Here is a 22122-nt window from a genome sequence, read left to right as displayed (position 1 = left end):
GCTACTGCTACTGCTACTGCTACTGCTACTGCTACTGCAGATTGTTCGCCTCGTTCTACGGTACCTAGTTAAAACACAATTGTTAAATAATATGATATCATGATCTTCCTTCACTGTTCAATAGTGCGTTAATCTGTGAGAAATAAGCTTTACTTGAACCCACCATTTCGATAATGTTCAATTTCATTTTCTAGGTCTTTGATCTTGTCCTGCAGCTCAGCTATAGTTGCCTTGCACTGCGCGTGGATATCCTTTGGGCATTTGCCCCCAAATTCTCTGTACAGGCCACGTTTGGCTGTATCTATTAGGCGTGCTTCTACAACGCTTTTTGCAGAAGCACTAGGTGTTTCTACTGACCGCATAATAACCTCTTTTGCAACCTTTTTTTCTTGTTTTAGTTGATGTAATTCAATTGCCTTCTTTTGTATTTTCAAAGCTTTTACTCCGTTCGTAGCCCGACAGTTTTCATCACGATTGGAGGGACTATTTTTCTTGACTTTTATTTCAATCAATTCTACGGGATCTGAGCAGAGATCAAAGGAAAACATTTTGGAAAATGTCCATAATATTTATCAATTTACGCAATATATATTTAATGATCAGAAGACAACCGTGTATCGGCAGCAAGGTAAGACCGATAAGAGATGGAGAGAGTAAGCGATTGATCGAATTTATTGATGTCGTGGAAGATGGCTTCAGAGACCTTAAGAGACTTGACCTTGAAGTCGAAATGACAACTACTAGTTCTGTTAGTATAATCGAGAAAAAACTGCCTGCCAGTGTGAGAAAAGAATGGGCTAAGATGGTGACGGATGATGACAGTAAAGTTGAAAGAGTTAACAAGTTCCCTAGTTTGTTGCAGTTTTTACTAAGCCAGAAGAGAGCGATAGAATACGACGCAGCTGAATTACGTACAAGCAACACTTCATACAAATCAGCAGCCCATCATGTAGTAGCTAAAGAACAAGATACTCGCCAACCAGGAGAGAGACAACAGCGTTATTCTGATGGAAAGATTTCCCAGAAGTGCTTGTTACATGACAACGCGGATCACTGGACAGATGAATGTCGTATTTACTTATCTAAGCCGTACAGCGAGAAGAAAGATCTAATAAAGACGAAAAAAGCATGCTGGTCATGTCTTAAGCCAGGACACTTGTTCCGAGACTGCAAGAGAAAAAAGAACTGTGGAGAAAGTGGTTGTACCAGACGACATCACAAGACACTTCACAATCCTGAAGAAAGTCAGAACAGTACTGAGGAACCTGTAAGTAACCAACACAGCAAAACACAAGATGAAGAGACACCAAAAGGTAAACGTGCCACGTCCTGTGACAGCTTAGCAGAAGAAACTTGCCTCCTACTTTTTCAAAAAATTCCAACACCTAAAGGAGACGTAAATGTCATGTGGGACAGTGGAGCATCATTATGTTTCATTACCAACGCCAAAGCTGAAGAACAAAGATTGCCAAGCAAGAACGCGCAATTGACTATCATCAAAGTTGGGGGTAAGACGGAGACGATCGACTCTAAAAGGTACAAACTTCATCTGATAGACAAGCAAAGATGTGTGGTAGAGATAGATGCATTCGGGATAGACAGAATCACATCGGACATCCATAGCATCGACGTCGAAGGAGCAGTACATTTATTCAAAGATATCAAGAGAGATGACATAGCAAGGCCTGAAGGATCTGTAGATGTTCTAATTGGTTACGAGTATGCTGCATTTCATCCAGAACCAGAGCAAAAGGTGGAACATTTGATGTTACTGAAAAACAGATTTGGACGATGTCTTGGAGGTAGACACCCACTTCTCAAGGAAGTCAAAGAGACGCGTAGCCAACACGTACTTGGAGGAGTTCATCATGTTAGTCAGGTAAAGCCCAAAGTAGACTTAGAAGATTTCTACAAGATCGAGAATCTTGGGATCGAGTGTACTCCTCGTTGTGGCGGCTGTAAATGTGGAAAGTGCCCTCCTGGATCGAAGGACTATACGCTAAAAGAAGAACGAGAACTGAAGTTAATTGAACAAAACTTGAAATTCAACAATGAAGAAAATACATGGACCGCAGATTACCCTTGGATAAGAAATCCAGCTGAATTACCAGATAACAGGAAAGCAGCAATGGGATTGTTGATGTCTACAGAGAAAAGATTAGTCAAGAATCCAGAACATGCTAAAGTCTATCAAGAGCAAATAGATGATATGATAAACAGAAATGTCGCCAGAAAGCTCACTGCAGAAGAGATGAGACATTACAAAGGACCAGTCCACTACATTTCGCATCACGAGGTTCTTCGTCCAGATTCCAAGTCCACCCCTGTACGAATAGTATTTAACAGTAGCGCTAACTACATGGGTCATGTTTTGAATGAGTATTGGGCCAAGGGACCTGACCTGCTTAATAATTTGCTTGGAGTTCTCGTCAGATTTAGAGAAAATGAAACAGCAATTACTGGAGACATCAAGAAAATGTACCACACAGTCAAGATTGGCATCAAAGATCAGAACACTCATCGATTCTTGTGGAGAAATATGGAGAAGGATAGAGAACCCGACACCTACGTTATTCAGAGAGTATCGTTTGGAGACAAACCCGCTGGTACAATAGCTACTGTAGCCTTGAGAAAAACCGCAGAGATGTCATCAACAGAGTATCCTCAAGCAGCAAAGACCATCACAAGCAATACCTATATGGATGACATCATTGACAGCGTCAAAAGCAAGGAAGAGGCTAAATCTCTAACAACAGACATAGAGACTCTCTTGAGGAAAGGAGGATTTCAAGTCAAATATTGGACGTTCTCACGTGAATCTAATCAAGGTGACGATAAACCGCTTTTACAAGACGAAAGAAATTCAAGTTCAGAGAAAGTTCTTGGTGTGGTATGGAGTCCCGTCAAAGACCAGTTCTACTTAAAAGTGCGTCTAAATTTCTCCCCGAAGAAGAAGAAGTTAAGAACAGAACCCGATTTGAGTGTCAAGCAGATTCCTGAAAGAGTTCCAGAGCCGTTGACAAAGAGAATGATTTTGTCACAAGTTAACGGGATCTATGATCCCCTGGGACTTGCTGGTCCGTTTACTGTGAAAGCAAAGATGCAGATGAGAAGGCTATGGCTGAATGATCCAAAACTTGATTGGGATGATCCTATTCCAGATATGTTCCAAAGTGAATGGTTGCAAATCTTCAAGCACCTTTTTGGTATGGAGAAAATATCGTTCAACAGATGTATCAAGCCAAGTAATGCTGTTGGTGATCCTTCCCTAGTCATTTTCAGCGATGGATCTCAAGAAGCTTATGGTGCATGTGCCTACGCCAGATGGGAAATGCCAGAAAATACGTTTGAGAGTAATCTAATCATGTCGAAGAATCGCCTGACCCCAGTAAAGAAGATGTCAATTGATAGAATTGAATTGTGTGGAGCAGTTCTAAACAAGCGTCTAAAGGTCTTCATAGAGAAAGAATCAAGATACAACTTTGTGAAATTCTACCATCTTGTGGATTCGCAAATTGTGCAAGCTATGGTCCAGAAAGAATCATACGGATTCAATACATTCGCTGGCACGCGCATAGGTGAAATTCAAGAAAAGACAAATCCCTCTGATTGGTATTGGATTGACGGAGAACTGAACATCGCAGACTGGTTAACACGTGGCAAGAAACCTGATGAACTAGATGTTGACAGTGCCTGGCAAAAGGGACCAGAATTCTTGGAGTTACCAGTAAGTGAATGGCCAATAACCCAGAAACCCACAAGCATAATTCTCCCAGAGACAGTTCAACCTGTTATGATGGCACAAAACATCCAATCAGATACGTTAGAAGTAAGAATCAACATCGAGCGATTCTCATCCTACATCAGATTGCTGAGAGTGACAGCAAGAGTACTGGCTATGTATCAAAAGGACGCAAGTCCAAAAAGCAAACCTAGTTTCAAGAATGCCACAAAACCTCTATCTTCTGAAGAGATCGAGAAAGCTGAACTGTTTTGGATAAGAAACGCACAAGTACAACTGAAACAGAACATGAACAACAAGAGCTCAAAACGCCTTTGTCCTACAACCAACAAGGATCATGGTATGATAACAGTTGGCGGACGAGTAGATAAATGGATGCAAATGAGCTACAATCAAAATGAAGTCATTCTCCTACCCTATGATCATCGTTTTTCTCGTCTTTATGTAACGTACGTACATAATCAAGGACATTATGGCGTCGCGACTACTGTTGCCAAAGTCAGAGCACGATTTTGGATTATTAATGCTCACAAGATGGCCAAGTCAATAAAGTTTCACTGCGTTACCTGCAAGAAATTGGAAAAGAAGACTGAGGAGCAAGTGATGAGCAAACTTCCAGTAGAAAGGTTAAAGCCTGCACCAGCCCACGAAGGAATGCAATGGAAATTTACTCCAGCTGATGCACCATGGTATAACGGTATATCAGAAGCTCTAATAAAGTCGGTCAAGAAAGCATTGACAGTTGCCATTGGAAACAACATTATGACATTTTCAGAGTTGCAGACAGTTTGTTATGAAGCTGCGAATTTGGTAAATGAAAGACCGATCGGAAGACTCCCAACACAACCAGATGATGGCAAGTACTTGTGTCCAAATGACCTTCTTTTAGGAAGATCGACCTCAAGAATTCCAAGTGGACCATTTAAAGAGACAGCCAATCCAAGATACCGCTTCGAATTTGTTCAAAGTATCGTGAATGCATTTTGGAAAAATTGGACTCAGAATTTCTTCCCAAGTCTGCTCGTTAGACAGAAGTGGCATACCGCCAGACGAGATGTCAAGGTTGGAGATATAGTGATGATACAAGACTCAAACTTGGTGAGAGGAAACTGGAAGCTTGGAAAGGTATCCAAGGCTGAATCAGATCAAGATGGAAAAGTTCGACGAGTGCAAGTACAGTACAAAGTACCCAAGCAAGGGGAGCCGCGGAAAACCTACCAAGGAAGAAACTACACCACTGTAGAGAGAGCAGTCCAAAAATTGGTAGTTCTGATTCCTGTAGAAGAAACTGAATAATGAAGAAAAGAAGGACACTAGAAAGACCTAGTTTGAACTTTAGATAAGAATTATTTATTGAATATGCATCTTGTTTAGTTAGAATTAAGTGTTTTTCCAAGAATTAAGGTTAAGATAAGATTCTTTATTTAGGCCGGGGGGGAGTGTTTCGTTATGCGCGAAAAGCATGAATTTAATAATAGATTCCTTTCTGCACGCACGCACGAGTAGCTTGCCTCGGATTAAGTCGCATTTGTATATAAGTAAGTGAAGCTAATTTAAATTCAGTTCGTCGAGTTTCAGAGCAAGCTACCGGGTAAGTCAGATCGCTTAAACTTTATATATATTTTTATATATATCTGTATATGTACATATACATATACAGATATGTATATGTGGAAATTGTGGCTACACTTCTAACAGTCCATGGCATAAAACTATGTGTGAGACAGTTGAAAAGGATATTGTCTCGTCTCCGTCTGAAACGAAGATTGTTTTGTGGCGACGAATCTGATATTGACGATATTGTCAGGGCAACTGAACGACAACTACAGGACAGTGGGGGGAGTATCGGGTATCGAACGATGTGGAGACGCATACAAGAAGAGCATAATTTATGTGTTAATCAAAAAACCGTAAGGCAACTCATGAAAGTTATTGATCCGATAGTAGTTGAAACAAAGAAACGTCACAGACTAGCTAGAAGGAAGTACGCTGCCCCTGGCCCTAATTATTTATGGCATGCTGATGGTTATGACAAACTTAAACCTTTTGGGTTTGCTATTCATGGTGCTGTGGATGGATACAGCAGACGAGTTCTATGGTTACACGTGTCCCCAAGGAATAATGATCCAGCGGCAGTTGCTTGGTATTACCTGAAATACTTGGAACAGCATCAGCAAGCCCCAAGAATTCTCCGATGTGATTTGGGCACGGAAAATACAACAATCGAGGTTTTACAACCATTTTTCCGCAAGGACTGCAACGATACATTCGATGGGGTGAAAAGCTTCATGCATGGGAAAAGCACAGCAGACCAAAGAATAGAGGCATGGTGTGCGTTGTTGAGAAAGTCCTGCACAGGTTGGTGGATAAATATGTTTAACGATCTCAGGGATAGGGGATTGTACAATGGTCATGATCCCGTACACATTCAGTGTTTGAGGTATTGCTTCATAGGTGTGCTTCTGGCTGAGCTTCAAAGGACAGTTATGGAATGGAACTCTCATCCAATCAGAAGCAACAAAAATGGAGAATGTCCATCCGGTAGACCAAATGTCATTTACTTTTCACCTGAATTGTATGATTCAGAAAACTTTGGGATAACGGTGGACGTTGAAGACGTTGAAATTTGTTTAGACGAATATGCAAGTCCACAACCTCCTGACTACACTGATGACTTTCTACAACTACTACATCTGCTAAGGCCATTTGCTGAGAGACCAAACACAGTTGGTGCAGCTTGCGATCTGTATGTCGAACTTATTGAAGAGCTACGCTGTTTGTAAAGGGAGTAGACTTGAAAATTAACACCGACCTTGATCTGGATGTCAACTACATTTTTACTTGAAGTTTCCAAACATTTTCGTAATCAAGACTTTGTTAGACTTATAGTTCGCTTTAAATACTGAAAAAATACAAGTTTTATTATGCTTTTATGACATCAATTACAAGAACTGTCATATCTTTAATAAAAATTTCTATATCATAAATAACAGTAGTCCAATTATCATCAACGATGATGATACTAACAATAATTATGTCATCAATTATAATAACTATCATATTTTCAATCACAAAAAATCAAGTATCATCAATAACAATAACTATAATAACATAAAGTATATAATCTTTAATAATCAATCATTACCAATTATCAATTATAATAACTATCATATTTTCAATCATAAAAAATCAAGTATCATCAATAACAATAACTATAATAACATAAAGTATATAATCTTTAATAATCAATCATTACCCTAAGCTCAACCAAGATCGAACGCATGTTTACGAACGGCCAGAGTACGACAAGCAGAGGGAATTGCCTTTATGTGTCTTTCAGGATTACCTGAAACTGAACAAAAACCGACTGTATATTTGTTTAAATAATTAACACACAACGCCGAATGGAATAAAGTATAAAAACTATAAGTGTGTAATTTAAAAAAACTATTAAAACTAAACATAGTGCGCGCTAAATAGCGATAAATTGCTAATCCTATTGTTTTCAATAGCTTTTTAAACAATGCTTTGCATTTTTTAGTCCTATAAAAATAGCACTGTATAGGACTTGATAGTGAAAACTATTGCACACTTTTACTGTTTGTACTCTATAGTTTAAAGGTTCCTTTTCAAAAGTAATTGTAAATATGATTATATGTCTAACTATAACAAAACATTCAAAACCTAAAGTTCTCCTGTCATTTGCAGTCGAACGGGCCTCTAATTTAGTGACACACGGACATAATACTGAGAAGATGTTCAAGGGCTTTGAGTTATTTGCCCCTTACCCAAAATGACACCGCATTAAGGATATCAATTGCACGTGGATGTTTCGTTGGATCGTACTCCAAACAGTTGGTTAGAATAGGAGGCAACTGGTTTAATGCTTCAGGGCTTTTCTCTTTCTGCAGCAGTGATTCCACATCGACACAAGCCTCCCCTGATACGTCTTGCCAACAATCTTTTTCTGAAACAAGCTCAACCAATGTGCAAGCAAGGGACCATATATCTGAGTGTAATGTTCCTGGTTGTTTGTCCAGTAAACATTCAGGAGCTAGATATTGCGGCGTACCCGGGACTCCATTGGTAGCTGTGGTTGCTATTTCTGTCTTGATTTTGCTCAATCCCATATCACACAGTTTCGTCGCAACAGATTTCTTGTCAACTAGGACATTTGCTGGCTTGATGTCGCGGTGCACTACTGCAGGTTTCAGATGATGCAAATAGGTCACTGCTTGACATATTTGTTTGGCAACAAGGACTTTGTCTTGAAGCAGCATTTCTCGATGGCTGTGTGCTTTATAACGTTCATCACAAAATAAAATATCTTCTAGGTTAAACCCGTCCACTATTTCTGACACTATGTAAACAGAATTCTTGAGCAGGGACATGGCCATTATTTGGACGATATTGGGATGGCGAACCATATTGTGTACCTGCACTTCTGCTTCAAAAACAGATTGCATACTTTTGGCATTTCGCAATTTTATATGTTTCTTTTTTCAAGCATATAACCTAACTGATTAACCTTAAATAAAGGTGTACACTGAAAACATCTACTACATCTACCTACCAATGCTAAATAAGCATCTTTCTAACTGGAAAAATGCGTGGTCTCATCATCCTCTAAGAACTGAAAAGAACCTGAGCCCCATCCAGCTGTGGATACGTGGCGTTCACCTAACTGATGGCTCCACATTGGATGTTGTTTAGGTATGCAAATTCAAATGTATGGCCATTTGAAGGCCCATTTTGCAACCTTGTCAATCAAAAAATTTGTTTTCTTTTGATTTTATTCCTGAATGGAGCACAAACAATCAAAGTGTATTACAATGTATTACTGCTTAATACACTAGTATTGTGTCACAGGTTCTTTTTGAAAATCACACTGTAACAGTATAGTGACAATATCACATTTATTCTTGGGTTGTTCCTTGCAACCTCAGTTTTTTCAACTAAAGTTTAACAAAATAATTTGAGGCAAATGGTGTAAAACCCATGCAGTTTATTCTAATGTGTTGGGGACTCATGGTTGTCACCATCACATCTCGATGAGACTGTTCACTGATAGCAAAATTCAGACAAAGAATACAATTCAAAACACTTTTTGATGGTGTGACAACCTTTGAACACAGTTTTATATGTGTTTAATATTTATCTATCTCACCCTGGTATATAGAATATGGATGAGTATGGAATTGACTGGTAGGGTCTTTCACCCATGGAGGAAGAAGCTACCATTGAAGTTCCTGATACGCCCTGCTGTTTAAATGATGCACAGTTGGCATCAATACAGGTTATCAGCCAGGAAACGGAAGATCATGATCCATATGCCATAGCTTTATACAGCAGAATTGTGAGTGAGGTAGAAGGATTTTTAGAGTGAATTCAGTGATGATTCAGAGCCATTGCAATAAATAATTTTACAGTGCAGACACTCAAACACTTTTGATGTTTTTCTTTTACATAAATTAAGGCTTTCAAGAGCCAATCAAATCATTAACATCTTTTAAACGACTTTACAATGTCGAGGATCAGTTTCTTTAGTTTGTATTTCAATAATGTTTAATTTTGTATGTTTGACAATAATTATTAATCAAGAAGGTGTATAAAATGTTTATTCGAGAGCAAGTCATTGAACTTGATAACTTGAAGATATATTTACCCCAAACAATGCTGCCATTTGGAATTTCTGAAGGCAAGGGTATTGTACAGTACTTGCATGGGAGAGGGGTTGGCTGTAATTAGTATACCTTTGCAGAAGGTTTGAACACAGATACAATTAGGACGATAGTCGTGGTGTTAAAGCATTTTTGAAAATCCTGGTTGCATGGTTGGGGGTACAGATCTATATCCTTTCTGAAATTAAAATCCATTGCTTTTTTAAATTCCAATCACATTCCTTTTCCTGATTCACACATTAACAACATTATTAACAACAACAGTGATCTTCTCTCACTTGATATACAAGTCAACTATTTGAAAATCATCTATTTTTTGAAAGATGACATGATACCTTTCTCTAGCATATCACAATATTCAAATTGATATTATATGACAATGCCCTAATGGAACAATAACTATAACACAAACTGTAACATTGAAACATAGGATTATAAAAATAGATAATCTGAAACTTCATTGACTTAAAAGTCATTTATGATTCCATAGGACCTATGAAAAGCCTATTAAAATATTATCTGATTTAAAATCTTATATAATAGTTAATAAATTGTTATGTTTAAAAACTGCTGTCTAGCTTAGTAGTGAAACTTTAGACCTCACTGCTTATATATAAACATTTACAGTTATTCATACCTCTCCAGAACAGCCATCTCTACACTACGGCCACAATTTGTAGCACGAAAATGTGGCCACTGTGTAAATCTAAGCTACTGTACATGTTGTTGCAAAAATCGTCTCAGACAATGAATAACAAAAGAGCTTGAATTCTGAATTTTAAATTGACTTTGGGATATTGAATATAGAGTTTCCCAATTTTGACTATCAACTTTTGCAATTTTGACTATCAAACTTTGGTGGCCACTCTTGGCCAAACTCAGGGACTATTGGCGACGATGAGAGCATAATTTGTTCAAGATATAAGAGCGGTTGTCCGTGTCGGCCACGTAAGACGTGTAAAATGCGAAAATTCAAAATCCTTCAAACTTCGTCAAAATGTAGACCTATAAGAACTAACAACGTTGTGTGAGTTTCATCTCGATCAGATAAATATTTTAGGAGATAGGCGTCTACATTTGATTTCAAAGTTCACTTCCGGTTTTTCGAGGCCATTCTACAGCACTTCCAAAAGTACTCTGGATCTCAAAATATTTTGTGTATTTCAACCAAGAAAGAAACGCTCCATAAACTAGAGATAATGTCTTATCAATAGGCTTTTTTTTAAAAACATTTGGACTTGTACTAAATATTTTAAGGATTTTTCAATCATTTTTAATTTTTCAAGCACTTTTGCGTAGGTGAAATTACGTGCCAAATAACTCTACTGTTACATCGATTCACGAATAAAAAATATCTTTTCATCAAAGAATCATGTTTCCTCTTTGTAAATATAAAATAAAATTTTTGGGCAACTGAAAATTGAATTTTTTATGATTTTTTTTGTAACGTCCATTTGACCCGAAAATCATTTCACTATAGTCAACACGGATTTTTCCCCAAACAAATATACAAAGCCTTCAAAAATGCTTTATCCGTGGCTGTGGATATCTTTTAAAATACTTACATTTTATATTCCGTCATTTTAAGAATATTTTCTAGTGCTTGACAAAAGGTCAAAGAACACCAAATTAAAATGCTTCAGCCAACGGTGAAGGTCCCCTTTCAAACTATAAAAAATTATAAACATAATCCTCCTATCTATTGGATAACTAAAGGCTAGAAAAATCTTATAACGATCCTACCTTGAAGTTTTCATCATCCTGAAACTTGGAACTTGGAAATCATCTTCAAATCTGCCGTAAATCTGTGCGAATCTGAACTGTCCGACGTAATGTTAAGATTGCGTGACAAACATGTAGCCCAATATTATTTCTAAAGGCGGAGTTACACGTTGTGACCTGTCGGTCAGCGTTTTATTTATTTATCTTATCTTATCTTATCTTTTTTTCTTTTTTCTTTTTTGTTTGCTCTAGTTTTACCCGTTTGAATGATTCAAAAATCGAGCCAACAAGAGAAAAATCTCTCTTACATTGCAACTCTATCGTGCCGATTTCTACCGTTTCTGCAACATCCGGCCTGCGAATAACTAAGAGAATATGAACAAAACGGAAAAGAACAAAAGCCTAGTTATATCATCTTCAGATTTTCGGTATAACTTGGTATCTACACTCTTCTATAGTTGTAAGAAGTCCACTCCCGGACTCCCTTTTCTGTCCGCTCCAACTAGCCTGCGTTACATCCGGAATTTTCTTTGTAAAGTCCGTAGACTTTATATAGACATATTGCTGAAATGATAATTGCACAACTTATCAATAAATTGTTTTAATATATAATTCGGTTTGCTCGCCATCATGACTGAACGGAAACAGAAGCTATAGTATTTCTGGAGTATGAGGCTCTTTCATGGGGCAAAGGGTCTATTATTGAATGGGTCTATTACTCAGTCGACACTGTGTGATAATACTTTTTGCATTCCTAAGGAGATCGCTGAAAATGGTTGAAACAGTGATTGAAAGGTAGCAATAGAAGGCGAAGAAAGTTTATGTAAACAAAAGTCTCCCCCCCTCCCCTCCCCTAAACCTGTAAGCTAAATACGGTCAGCTTTACAATATATCTGCGGCATTAGACTTACGTGAACCAACAGGTACTAAACACTTCGAGAGGTGGTATAAATCCTTGGACTGTGCAAGCGTGATCCCTCTGTCTCCTTTTCCTTTGCTCTTTTTATGCGCTGACAACTCTATGGGAACTGAGCATGTTTTCTTGTTGCAAAACCATCTGGTCCCATACCTTTCGCGGTGTCTAGGACATATAGTTCTCTTTATTTCTTGTTCGATATTTTCAAAAATCCCTGCCAATAAATAGACAAAGACTTGTGGTTCACACTAAACTGAAAAAACAAAAGCGAATAAAAGGATGACTGGATGTGTGTGCGTGTCAGTGTGTCTCACCGGCTCGAGCTAATAGAAGTCGAGATTCTGCCCTCAAACTTGAATCGTTCACAGCAACCGACCTCAAGTGACCCTTGATATCTTTATTACAATCGCCAAGAAGGACGCACTCTTTATCAGCTGGATTACTAATGCTGGGACCACATGAACCTTCAACAAGTGAGGAATAACTGCAAGCAGCCATGCAGAACAGAGAAGATATCTCGGGAAATCCCCTGAAAAATCATAACATTTCATAGGAAAGTTTAAAGGACGAATAATTGTATGGTATAAATGAAAATCACAACTGATCACAAGTTGTATACTTACCGGTACAGGTGTTGATAGATTCTTGTCTTTAGTAATTAGTTATTCCAGTAAATTGTAAGAAAAACTATCAATCCTCAAAAAATATCTTTAAAATAATAACAAAGACAACGGCAGGATAAGGGCCGGAGCTGTTTTATGCTACCCAACGAAGTAAACTGCTTGCGAAATGTATTCCTCGTGATCAGAACAGGAGAAGTTACGGAAAGTGTTAGTGAAGTGTGAAAATTATATTGTGTTACAACTATAGTTGTGCACACATTTACTAGGAAAAGAAAATCATGGTAAAATCACAATTGTCTAAGTACCAAGATTGGATATTAATGTCTGAGCTCTAATATCGATAATGATTGTAATAAACGTGGGTACAAACAATACACACAAGCAAGACAGTGCTTGTATAGTACAAACGCTGACTTGATAATATTGGGCTACCTGTTTGTCACGCAATATTATCGTTACGTCGGACAGTTCAGATTCGCACAGATTTACGGCAGATTTAAAGATGATTTCCAAGTTTCAGGATGACGAAAACTTCAAGGTAGGATCGTTATAAAATTTTTCTAGTCTTTAGTTATCTAATAGAAGGATTATGTTTATATTTTTTCATAGTTTGAAAGAGGACCTTCACCGTTGGCTGAAGCATTTTAATCTGGTGTTCTTTGACCTCTTGTCAAGCACTAGAAAATATTCTCAAAATGACGGAATATAAAATGTAAGTGTTTTAAAAGATATCCACAGCCACGGATAAAGCATTTTTGAAGGCTTTGTATATTTGTTTGGGGAAAAATCCGTGTTGACTATAGTGAAATGATTTTTATTTATTGCCGATCAGTCGGCGTGATTATGTAAATATGCGTGATTTTCGGGTCAAATGGACGTTACGAAAAAAATCATAAAAAATTCAATTTTCAGTTGCCTAAAAACATGGAAACATGATTCTTTGATTAAAAGATATTTTTTATTCGTGAATCGATGTAACAGTAGAGTTATTTGGCACGCAATTTCACCTACGTAAAAGTGCTTGAAAAATTAAAAATGATTGAAAAATCCTTAAAATATTTAGTATAAGTCCAAATGTTTTAAAAAAAAAAGCCTATTGATAAGACATTATCTCTAGTTTATGGAGCGTTTCTTACTTGGTTGAAGTACACAAAATATTTTGAGATCCAGAGTACTTTTGGAAGTGCTGTAGAATGGCCTCGAAAAACCGGAAGTGAACTTTGAAATCAAATGTAGACGCCTATCTCCTAAAATATTTATCTGATCGAGATGAAACTCACACAACGTTGTTAGTTCTTATAGGTCTACATTTTGACGAAGTTTGAAGGATTTTGAATTTTCGCATTTTACACGTCTTACCTGACCGACACGGACAACCGTTCATAAAAGTTAGAGCAATAAAACTAAATCCATAAAATAAATAATAATTGTTAATTGTGTAATAGTTCTAATTTCGTTACCATTAGTCAATATCACTCAACGAGAACAACCTTTAATGAATACCATACACAAGAGGCATCAAATACACAGGAGACAATAAAAAAGTAATAATATGTGATTGCATTTAACTTATGGACCTTTGGCTGGGATAAATGCATAATTGAATGCAGATTCACTAGCTCTGAAAATGCTTTAATTTCTGTGGGATAACTGGCGTGATTTAACACAATTAATCTTCTGAAGGTTCTAATTGACTATTTGCTGCATCCTTAGCGAGGAGAAGGAAAAACTAGAAATCGGGAAAATATTTTTAATTTTTGGAAAGTGTTGGAATGCATGCGCTCTTAAACCGTAAATCCAAGAAATCCTGCTTTCAAAAAATGGATTTTGCCAGAGCCCTTGTTCTTCACTGCAGACCAGAAGAAACGTAGTCTCTGGGTACGAGATTGCTTGGACAAGGAAAAACACATTTGTTTGGTAGGCCATCGCACGCGCATAAAATCATAAGAACTTACTTGGGCTGGTAGCGGCCAGTTCGTCATTTTCTGGTGAAAGAAGGGAAAAAAGACACCTATATCATCATCTCCGAGGGGAAAAAATATTATTGCTTGCTAGGTAAATGCACGTTCATCGGTTTCGTACAGTCAATCATCACTACTAATTTCACTTTCTGAGGAAAGAAGAAGAAAAAGGAATATGAATATTCAGTCATAAGAATACTCGCACTTTGTAATTAGTGCTTCGAGCATATAGAGGAACCCTTCGTTTCAAAGAAATGTTTTCGCTTCTGGTTGACAAACTTCACGGTGCTTTTCCGGCTTTTTGCTTTTGAACAATTATCATTAAGAAGGGATTGCAGCTAAAAATATTCTTTCTTTGCCGTTTGGGGTACTACTACAACCCCAAACGACATGCTGGTTCGGCATGTTCACTTACAAATTTGCTAAATAAATAAATAAATAAACTTTATTTGAATGCAGAATCAATTTCAATTACCCTTCCTTGGAGCTGTATAAAAAATTTACGATGCTATTTACACATGAATAATTAAATTATAAATTTATATTAAAATTTTTAATATTAATTTCATAGTAAAAACTATATGTAATTGCATTTAAAGAGGTGATCTGTAGCCTATTTAGACATTCCACAGACCACCTGTCACTATTTGTCGGACAGGCCTTTACTGGTAGATGCCCAAACACAACTAGAATAGTCAAGGTATGGTAAAATCAGAGCTTTATACATACTGAGACGAGTGTCAAATGGTGTAGCTGTTCCTAGACGCTTCAAAATAGATAAATCTGCTCTAATTTTCTTTGATGTTTCCATAGTTACTTGGCCAAGTTGAAATTGTCTTCCAATAATAATGTACTTAGTTTTCTTAACATTTAGAGATTATTTATTTGTTCTAAGCCAAGTCGGTATGTTTTCAAGTTCTTGAATCATTAGAGTTTGAAGCATAATGGGATCTTCTGCTGCTGCAGTTAGAGTAGTGTGATCAGCATACATACTTGAGAATGAACGTACAAGATGTCGACCAAATCGTTCGAAAGTGTGTTGATGAAGGAAGTCAGTTTACGTTACTATTCTAATTTTTTTTAGTCTTGTTTTATTCTTGGGGTCATTCTTGTAATCAATCATCTTTATATTTAGGTAGAAAGATGATGTTTGGCTATGTTAGTAGTAAATATTATTCATTTACAAAACAACAAAAAAGAGAATCCTTAAAGAGAGTGAGTCCTGACAATAATCGAAAACGCCGGTCAGATGCCATCAGAAGAAGCAACCCTACACACTACAACGCACTATACTACAGACAAAAGCTTCACTGTGAACAAAATGAGAAGTTACAAAGATATGGTTGTACGTTTATAGCCTTCAGTGATGGACACAGTCGCAAAATTGTCTCTTTTTCTCATGACAAATCATAGCATATTCACACTTAAGGTAAGTAAGCTGTCAGGAGCCGGTTGTATAAAGGCTGGGAAAAACTATCCGCCGGATAAGGGCTAGCCAGTGTATAAGATTCAGGACGGCTTTTATGTCTTAGATTGCGCTATTCACCCTTGGTACTAATACAACCAGTAATAATAATATTATATAATAATAATATAATAGTTCCTGAGCATTATTAGAACTAAATGCTCTTACATAATTGTCCTAAAGTCAAAAGCAATAAATATAAATTTACAATATCATTGAGATAGATACCAATGAAATAGATAGATACCAAGAAAAAATCAGAACGCGAACAAATAAAAGGAAAACACGTCGGGCTATTTGGGTCGAAAATTGTCTCATTCAATTCAGCCGAAAGGGAGAATGGGAGGAGCTCGGTTACCAGCTTCGCTATAAAATATTAAAATATGCCTTCTTTTGACTGTCTCTCCCCCCAAGGGGAACATATTTGCACCAAAAATGGCGGCAAAATCGAAAACAACGTAAAAAAAGCTCTATTTTGGTGTATAACTTGCCTAAATCTATGGATGCTTCTCTGACAGAGACAACGCTTATTAGGTAAGTAATTTTGCTCATGGTTTTGACAAACTAGAAGCTCTTTCTGGATTATTTTTATTAAGAAAAACATTTTAAATCGAAAAATTAAAACGACAGATTTGTAGTGCTCTTTCCAAGCTTTGTATTGATATATTGACATGTTCATTAGCTCACAGGATTCGACAAGTTCTACCAGCGAGTTTGTAGACACATGTACACCGCTTGCACCAAAGCGGAAAGGACGGTTCAATGTTGGTTTATATGCTAAACGAAGAAAGCTCATTATGGAAAAGCTAGTAGATGAAAAATTAGCCACAGATGTCAAACTCAAGAGCTTCCAGAACAAGCTGAATTATAGAAAACGAAAGGTGGGCTTTTCTTTGGATTACTGTATTTTTGATTGGACTATTCATTGCTTAAGATTGTAGGAAAGCATGCATATAACTTATAGAATAAAAACAATTGCCTTGTATTGTTGTAAGCATCGTGTTGTACTCAATTCATAGTATGCATTTATAGGCTGATATTTTGCCATGGCCTAAATTAAATCTTACTTTTTTTTTCTTGTGTGTACATGCCGACACATTAAAACCTACTAGGTTTTCCAAAAATATAGATCATATTGAGACCTGTTACTTGTAAATCCCTTAAAACCTTTTTTAATATTTTACTATCTTTACATTACAAAGCTGGAATCAAACTAGTTGATACAAACTCTCTTATAAGCTTAATAGATTTTCTATATATCATGTAAACATAACTTTATGTAAAAATGTAAATCTTATTGAAGACCACTTAAATAATTGATCACACTGAAAAAAACACAATTCGAAAATTATTCAATCTTTGAATGACACTTTTAAATTATGAATCACTTTTTGTTCTGTAATTTGCAGTGTGATGACTTGGACGAGCAGCTTCCTTCATCAAAACGAAAGGCAAGGTTGCCAAACACACAAAGCAATCTCAACAAAGAAAACAGTGACTTCCTTGATTTATCTAAAGCCCAAAGTCATCGAAGGCGCACTGCAACAATAAAGGTTTTGAGGGAAGTTCACTGCACTGCAAGATCAACTGATAATAAACCAATAATGAACGGAATGTGGTCAACTTTGGTCAATAATAACTCAGTAAAATTTATGGAGTCTTTAATAGGAACCTCCAAGGTTTGCACTAGCAAAGTTATTCCAAGCATTGTAAAGAAAAATGTGCTAAGTTATGAAAATAGTGAAGACAACTTCATACGAAGTACAGCTTTGCTTTATAAAGGAGGGATCTTAACAAAAGTGAAATACAAGGAAATGAGAAAAGAAAGAATAAACTTCATGTCAGATGTCCCAGTACCAAGACCTGTAGCCTATGATAGACTAATGTCATATATAAAAGGCATCAATATGGGAGATGTGTTAGATCTTGAGGTAATTAACTATAAATCAATTATTTTCATTAACATCTAATTATAAAATCATTAAGTTAATTCACCCCTCAGCTTGAAGCTTGAATTAAAATTCTTATAAAATATGTAACAGAATTTTTAACAGAACTTAATAACATTTTGCTTGCTATTAACAATATTGTTTGAATTAATTTTTAGTTTTAATTTTTTTAAAATTTCCATTGAATTTTTATCATTGCTTTTTTTTACTTGTTTCAAGACATGAGTAATGAAATTATGATGGCAATATGTGTGATTGAATGAACAAAATGATGATACTAAATAAATTACATAAATTATTATACCTTACTGTTTATGTACATAAACCTCAAGCTTGTTTTCACTTAATAGGACTTTGCTGCAGAGAAAAAGAAAACTCCAGTACCTGGAGTTTATCGGCCCTTAGAGAGCTTACTTGTGAGACTGGCAGACACATACTTGTTGTTGAATGAACAATCACAGATCCTACACTGGTTTAATGGCAATAAGGGGGATTTTGTGGTGGCAATTGGAGCTGATGGAGCCCCATTCGGAAAGGATGAGACAGCAACATCATACCTAGTCAGCTTTCTGAATATATTGGATGGAGTGCAAAGCTGCGATCACAACTATTTGTTGATGGGAGCTAATTGTGATGAAAATCATGAGCTTATGATTGATTATACTAAACATGTCGTTAAGGAAATGGAAGAGATAGAGAACAAAAAGTATGAGTTGAGAGGTACAACTGTTACATTTCAATGTAAGCTAATTCCTAGTGATCAAAAATGGATGTCATCTATGGCAGGAGAACTGAACAATGCTGCTACTTACTTCTCATTTGCTGCTGTGTCTAAAAAGGACATGAACATTATAAATGGTAAAATTGGAGATGATTCTAGCTGCACCTGGAAAAAGTGGAGTTATGAAAAGAGAATGAAAGATGCAGAGTCAGTGAAAAAATTCAAAGAAAAATACAAAATTCCTGATAATTCTAAAAATAGTAATCACAGAAAAAAAGTAACTGAATACATTGCTTCTATAAAATCAAGACAAGAGTTCAGTCCTCCACTGGGAAAATATGTGGATTACCTTAAACCAGAGCCACTGCATAATAGCAACAATGCTTGGCAGCACTGGAATTTGGATGCCTTAACTACTGCTATGCAACTAACTGATAGAGCTGACATCGACAAAGCTAATGGAAACATTACTCACCTGCCAGATACTACACCAGTGGCTAAGTACATGAGCTTGTTGAAAGAAACCATGAAGGCTGGCAGACTGTACAAGAATCTGGTAAAATGGTTCAGCGAAAAGAAAAAAACTGAAGATTTCTCATACAGATTTACAGGAAAAGAGTCCAAACTCTTTTGCTGGCATTTTATGAAAATTTGTAAAACTCTGATTGCTTCTAAAGGTACAGTATCACTCATCAGTAAATAATCTTTATTTTTCATATTTGTCTATAATGTAACAATATTTGTAATGTGATGTAGTTTTTTTACAATGATTATGAATAGGACTCTAAAGGAACAACGAATACTTTATATTTTTTTATTAATTTTATAAATATCTTTCTTCCAGGTATCTCTAAGACTACCTTACTACATGTTTACAGTCTTGCGTATGCAGGCCTTTGCTTACGGAACTGTGTTTCCCTCTTCAGTAGAGTTCATATCAATGAGAGTGATATCAATTGTCTTCGAAATGAGTGTGAACAATATTACAAGTGCCAAGCTATTCTTTTAAACAGAATCAAACCAACCACATGGACAATTGGTAAAGCTATCCCTTATTACACAGCTGAGATGTATAATGATTTAGGGTTTGGGTTGGGACTAAATAGCATGCAAGGCAGAGAAGCAAAACATGCAAAGCTTGCATGCTATGCTAAAAATACTACTAAGGGTAAGCATCTGCGCTGGTGGCAAATTTTTAAACATGAGTTCATGGAGCTTATATGGCTAAAGGAGAAAGATCACAAACAGGTTGCCAAGAAACTGCTGTGCACACCATCCGAGATTGATAGCATCCAAGAGGGATCTACTAGGGATAAGTATATCCCTCCATACTGCCTAAGCAACAGCAAATTTTGTTACTGTGGTCAGCCAAAGTCAAGTTCCGAGACTGCCTGTGATGTTTGTTACTCAGATATGTTCAAAGCAGTGATGCAATCATGCCAGGATGGAAATGTCAACAGAAAGCTTAAGGAGATGGTACCTCAACTACGCATCACTTAATATTTGCAAGTAAATTAAGACAGGTTAACATAATTATGTATTAACCGTGCTGTCATAATAGCATTCAAATCGATACCTGTCTGAAAACATTCACATGTATAGTTGAAGTTCTCTATTTCAAAACTTAAAGTACTCATCATCATGTAATCGTTTGATAAAGTAGTAATATTGATCTCTATGGGTGAATCATTTTTTTCCCTGTGTTAATTATAATATAACGAAAAAGGAACTTTGCGACATTTTACCTCATTGGAAGAGTAAGAATTCGAATGCTAAACTAATAGGTTCAGTGCTGAGGAATACCAAAAGAGTTCCAATACCCATAGTTGAATGAAATTGTAAGGACTTCCTTCTTGAGGCTGTATTTAAAGGTGAGTGGCTTATCTCTGGACAACAGTACTTCTGCAACACCTCTATCCTCAAATTTTCTTTTAAACATCTCACTTTTTTCCAAGTAAAAACCATTTTCGTTAACCTTGTTCATCATGTAGACAGCTTTGCTATTGTCTTCGAACACAATCGTAACACACGCATTGGTTGATGTAGAGGTATGTCCAAAACTATTTTGTTCTATAATCTGTTTCCTTATAACATTGAAAACTTCTTGTTGTACCTCCTGCTTAAAGCTGCAGAAATATGGAGACGATGTAGTTGGGGTACTTCTAAGTCTTCGATATATTGCGTCGTGAATTTGAACTAGTGTTCGAAAGGCCATAGGACCAATATCAACTATTTGATGGCATTTTTTTGTATTTTCGGGGATAGAACCATCGTGTTTCTCCATTATCGTCTCCATAAGTGAGTTGAGTTCTTTATAAACGTTATCAATGAATAATTCATCACGTTTGCTTTCGGTCTTTACTGAAAGCTTCCAACTTAACACGCTTGATCTTACTCTCTGCTTCGTTTGTTCTGACGCCATGTTATTTTAAGCCCGCGATTTTACCAAGCGGTATCGTTTTTAAGGTAATTACCCAGTGTGCCATTCGGGGCGTGAAATGAGACAATTTTCGACCCAAATAGCCCGACGTGAAAAAATCAGGATGTGAACAAATAAATTTTAAGCGCTGATTTAAACGAGCATATCGTACTAGCAGTTCTAACTATGTATGGTAGCGAGTTCCATAACCTAGCAGCAGCTACGGAAAAAGATCGGTCTCCATATGTCTTAGGATTAGATTTAGGAACAACTAATAAATTTTAGTTAGATGATCTTAGATTTCTTGCTGGTTGATATTTAACTACTAAATCAGAAATGTATTTAGGAGCCTGTCCATTTAAAGCCTTAAATGTAATCAACAAGATCTTAAAATTAATGGTGTAATATGGTGTAATATGTTCGTGTTTTTTAGACCTAATGACTAATCTAGCTGCCGTGTTCTGTATGCTTTGTAGTTTGTCCATTTGCGAGTCTGGTAACCCATACAGGATAGCATTACAATAGTCTAGCCTTGATGTTATAAAGGCGTGTACAAACTTTTCACAGTCTGCTTGCGTCAGGAATCTGCGGATCCTGCCAATGTTCTTAATGGCAAAAGAAGCAGATTTACATATGCTGTTAATGTGCTTGTCTAGGGTCAGATGGTTGTCAACTATCACCCCAAGGTCCCTTGACGCAGGTATAGGAGAAATGATCTACCAGTACCAGATTTTTCCTGATAGTGACTGGGTAGGAGACTAGCCGGAAGGATATCCTCGGAAACGGCCTACATTAGCTTAAAACATGACAAATGGTTTTCAATTGCTAATTACGTATCAATATTCTCTTAAATTATAATAGAGATCTTATGTTAAGAGAAGGAATATGGGATATGATAAGAGTTGACGATGGGACAGAATTTG

General features: G+C 36.7%; 3 protein-coding genes across 3 annotated transcripts; 2 read left to right on the top strand and 1 right to left on the bottom strand.

Moving 5' to 3' along the window:
* Positions 1–595: 595 nt before the first annotated feature.
* Positions 596–5038, top strand: LOC148907503 (uncharacterized). Its single transcript, XM_089035261.1, has one exon. It carries the CDS (start codon positions 596–598, stop codon positions 5036–5038), a length of 4443 nt encoding a protein of 1480 aa, XP_088891387.1.
* A 2477-nt stretch (positions 5039–7515) lies between these two features.
* Positions 7516–8169, bottom strand: LOC116304084 (uncharacterized). Its single transcript, XM_031713743.2, has one exon. The coding sequence runs from the start codon at positions 8167–8169 to the stop codon at positions 7516–7518; it is 654 nt and encodes a 217-aa protein (XP_031569603.2).
* A 794-nt stretch (positions 8170–8963) lies between these two features.
* LOC116304077 (uncharacterized) lies at positions 8964–20280 on the top strand. The gene is made up of 5 exons (XM_089035259.1): positions 8964–9098; positions 16800–16991; positions 17520–18041; positions 18410–19457; positions 19625–20280. The coding sequence occupies exons 1-5, from the start codon at positions 8964–8966 to the stop codon at positions 20278–20280; spliced, it is 2553 nt and encodes an 850-aa protein (XP_088891385.1).
* The last annotated feature ends 1842 nt before the right edge of the window (positions 20281–22122 follow it).

This window comes from Actinia tenebrosa, unplaced genomic scaffold, assembly GCF_029948245.1.
Source record: "Actinia tenebrosa isolate PJP-AT-01 unplaced genomic scaffold, QUT_ActTen_1.0 PGA_scaffold3__52_contigs__length_22856419, whole genome shotgun sequence".
Classification (NCBI taxonomy): Eukaryota; Metazoa; Cnidaria; class Anthozoa; order Actiniaria; family Actiniidae; genus Actinia; species Actinia tenebrosa.
Note: the sequence above shows the minus strand (reverse complement) of the source record. Positions and strands in the feature narration are given on the sequence as shown.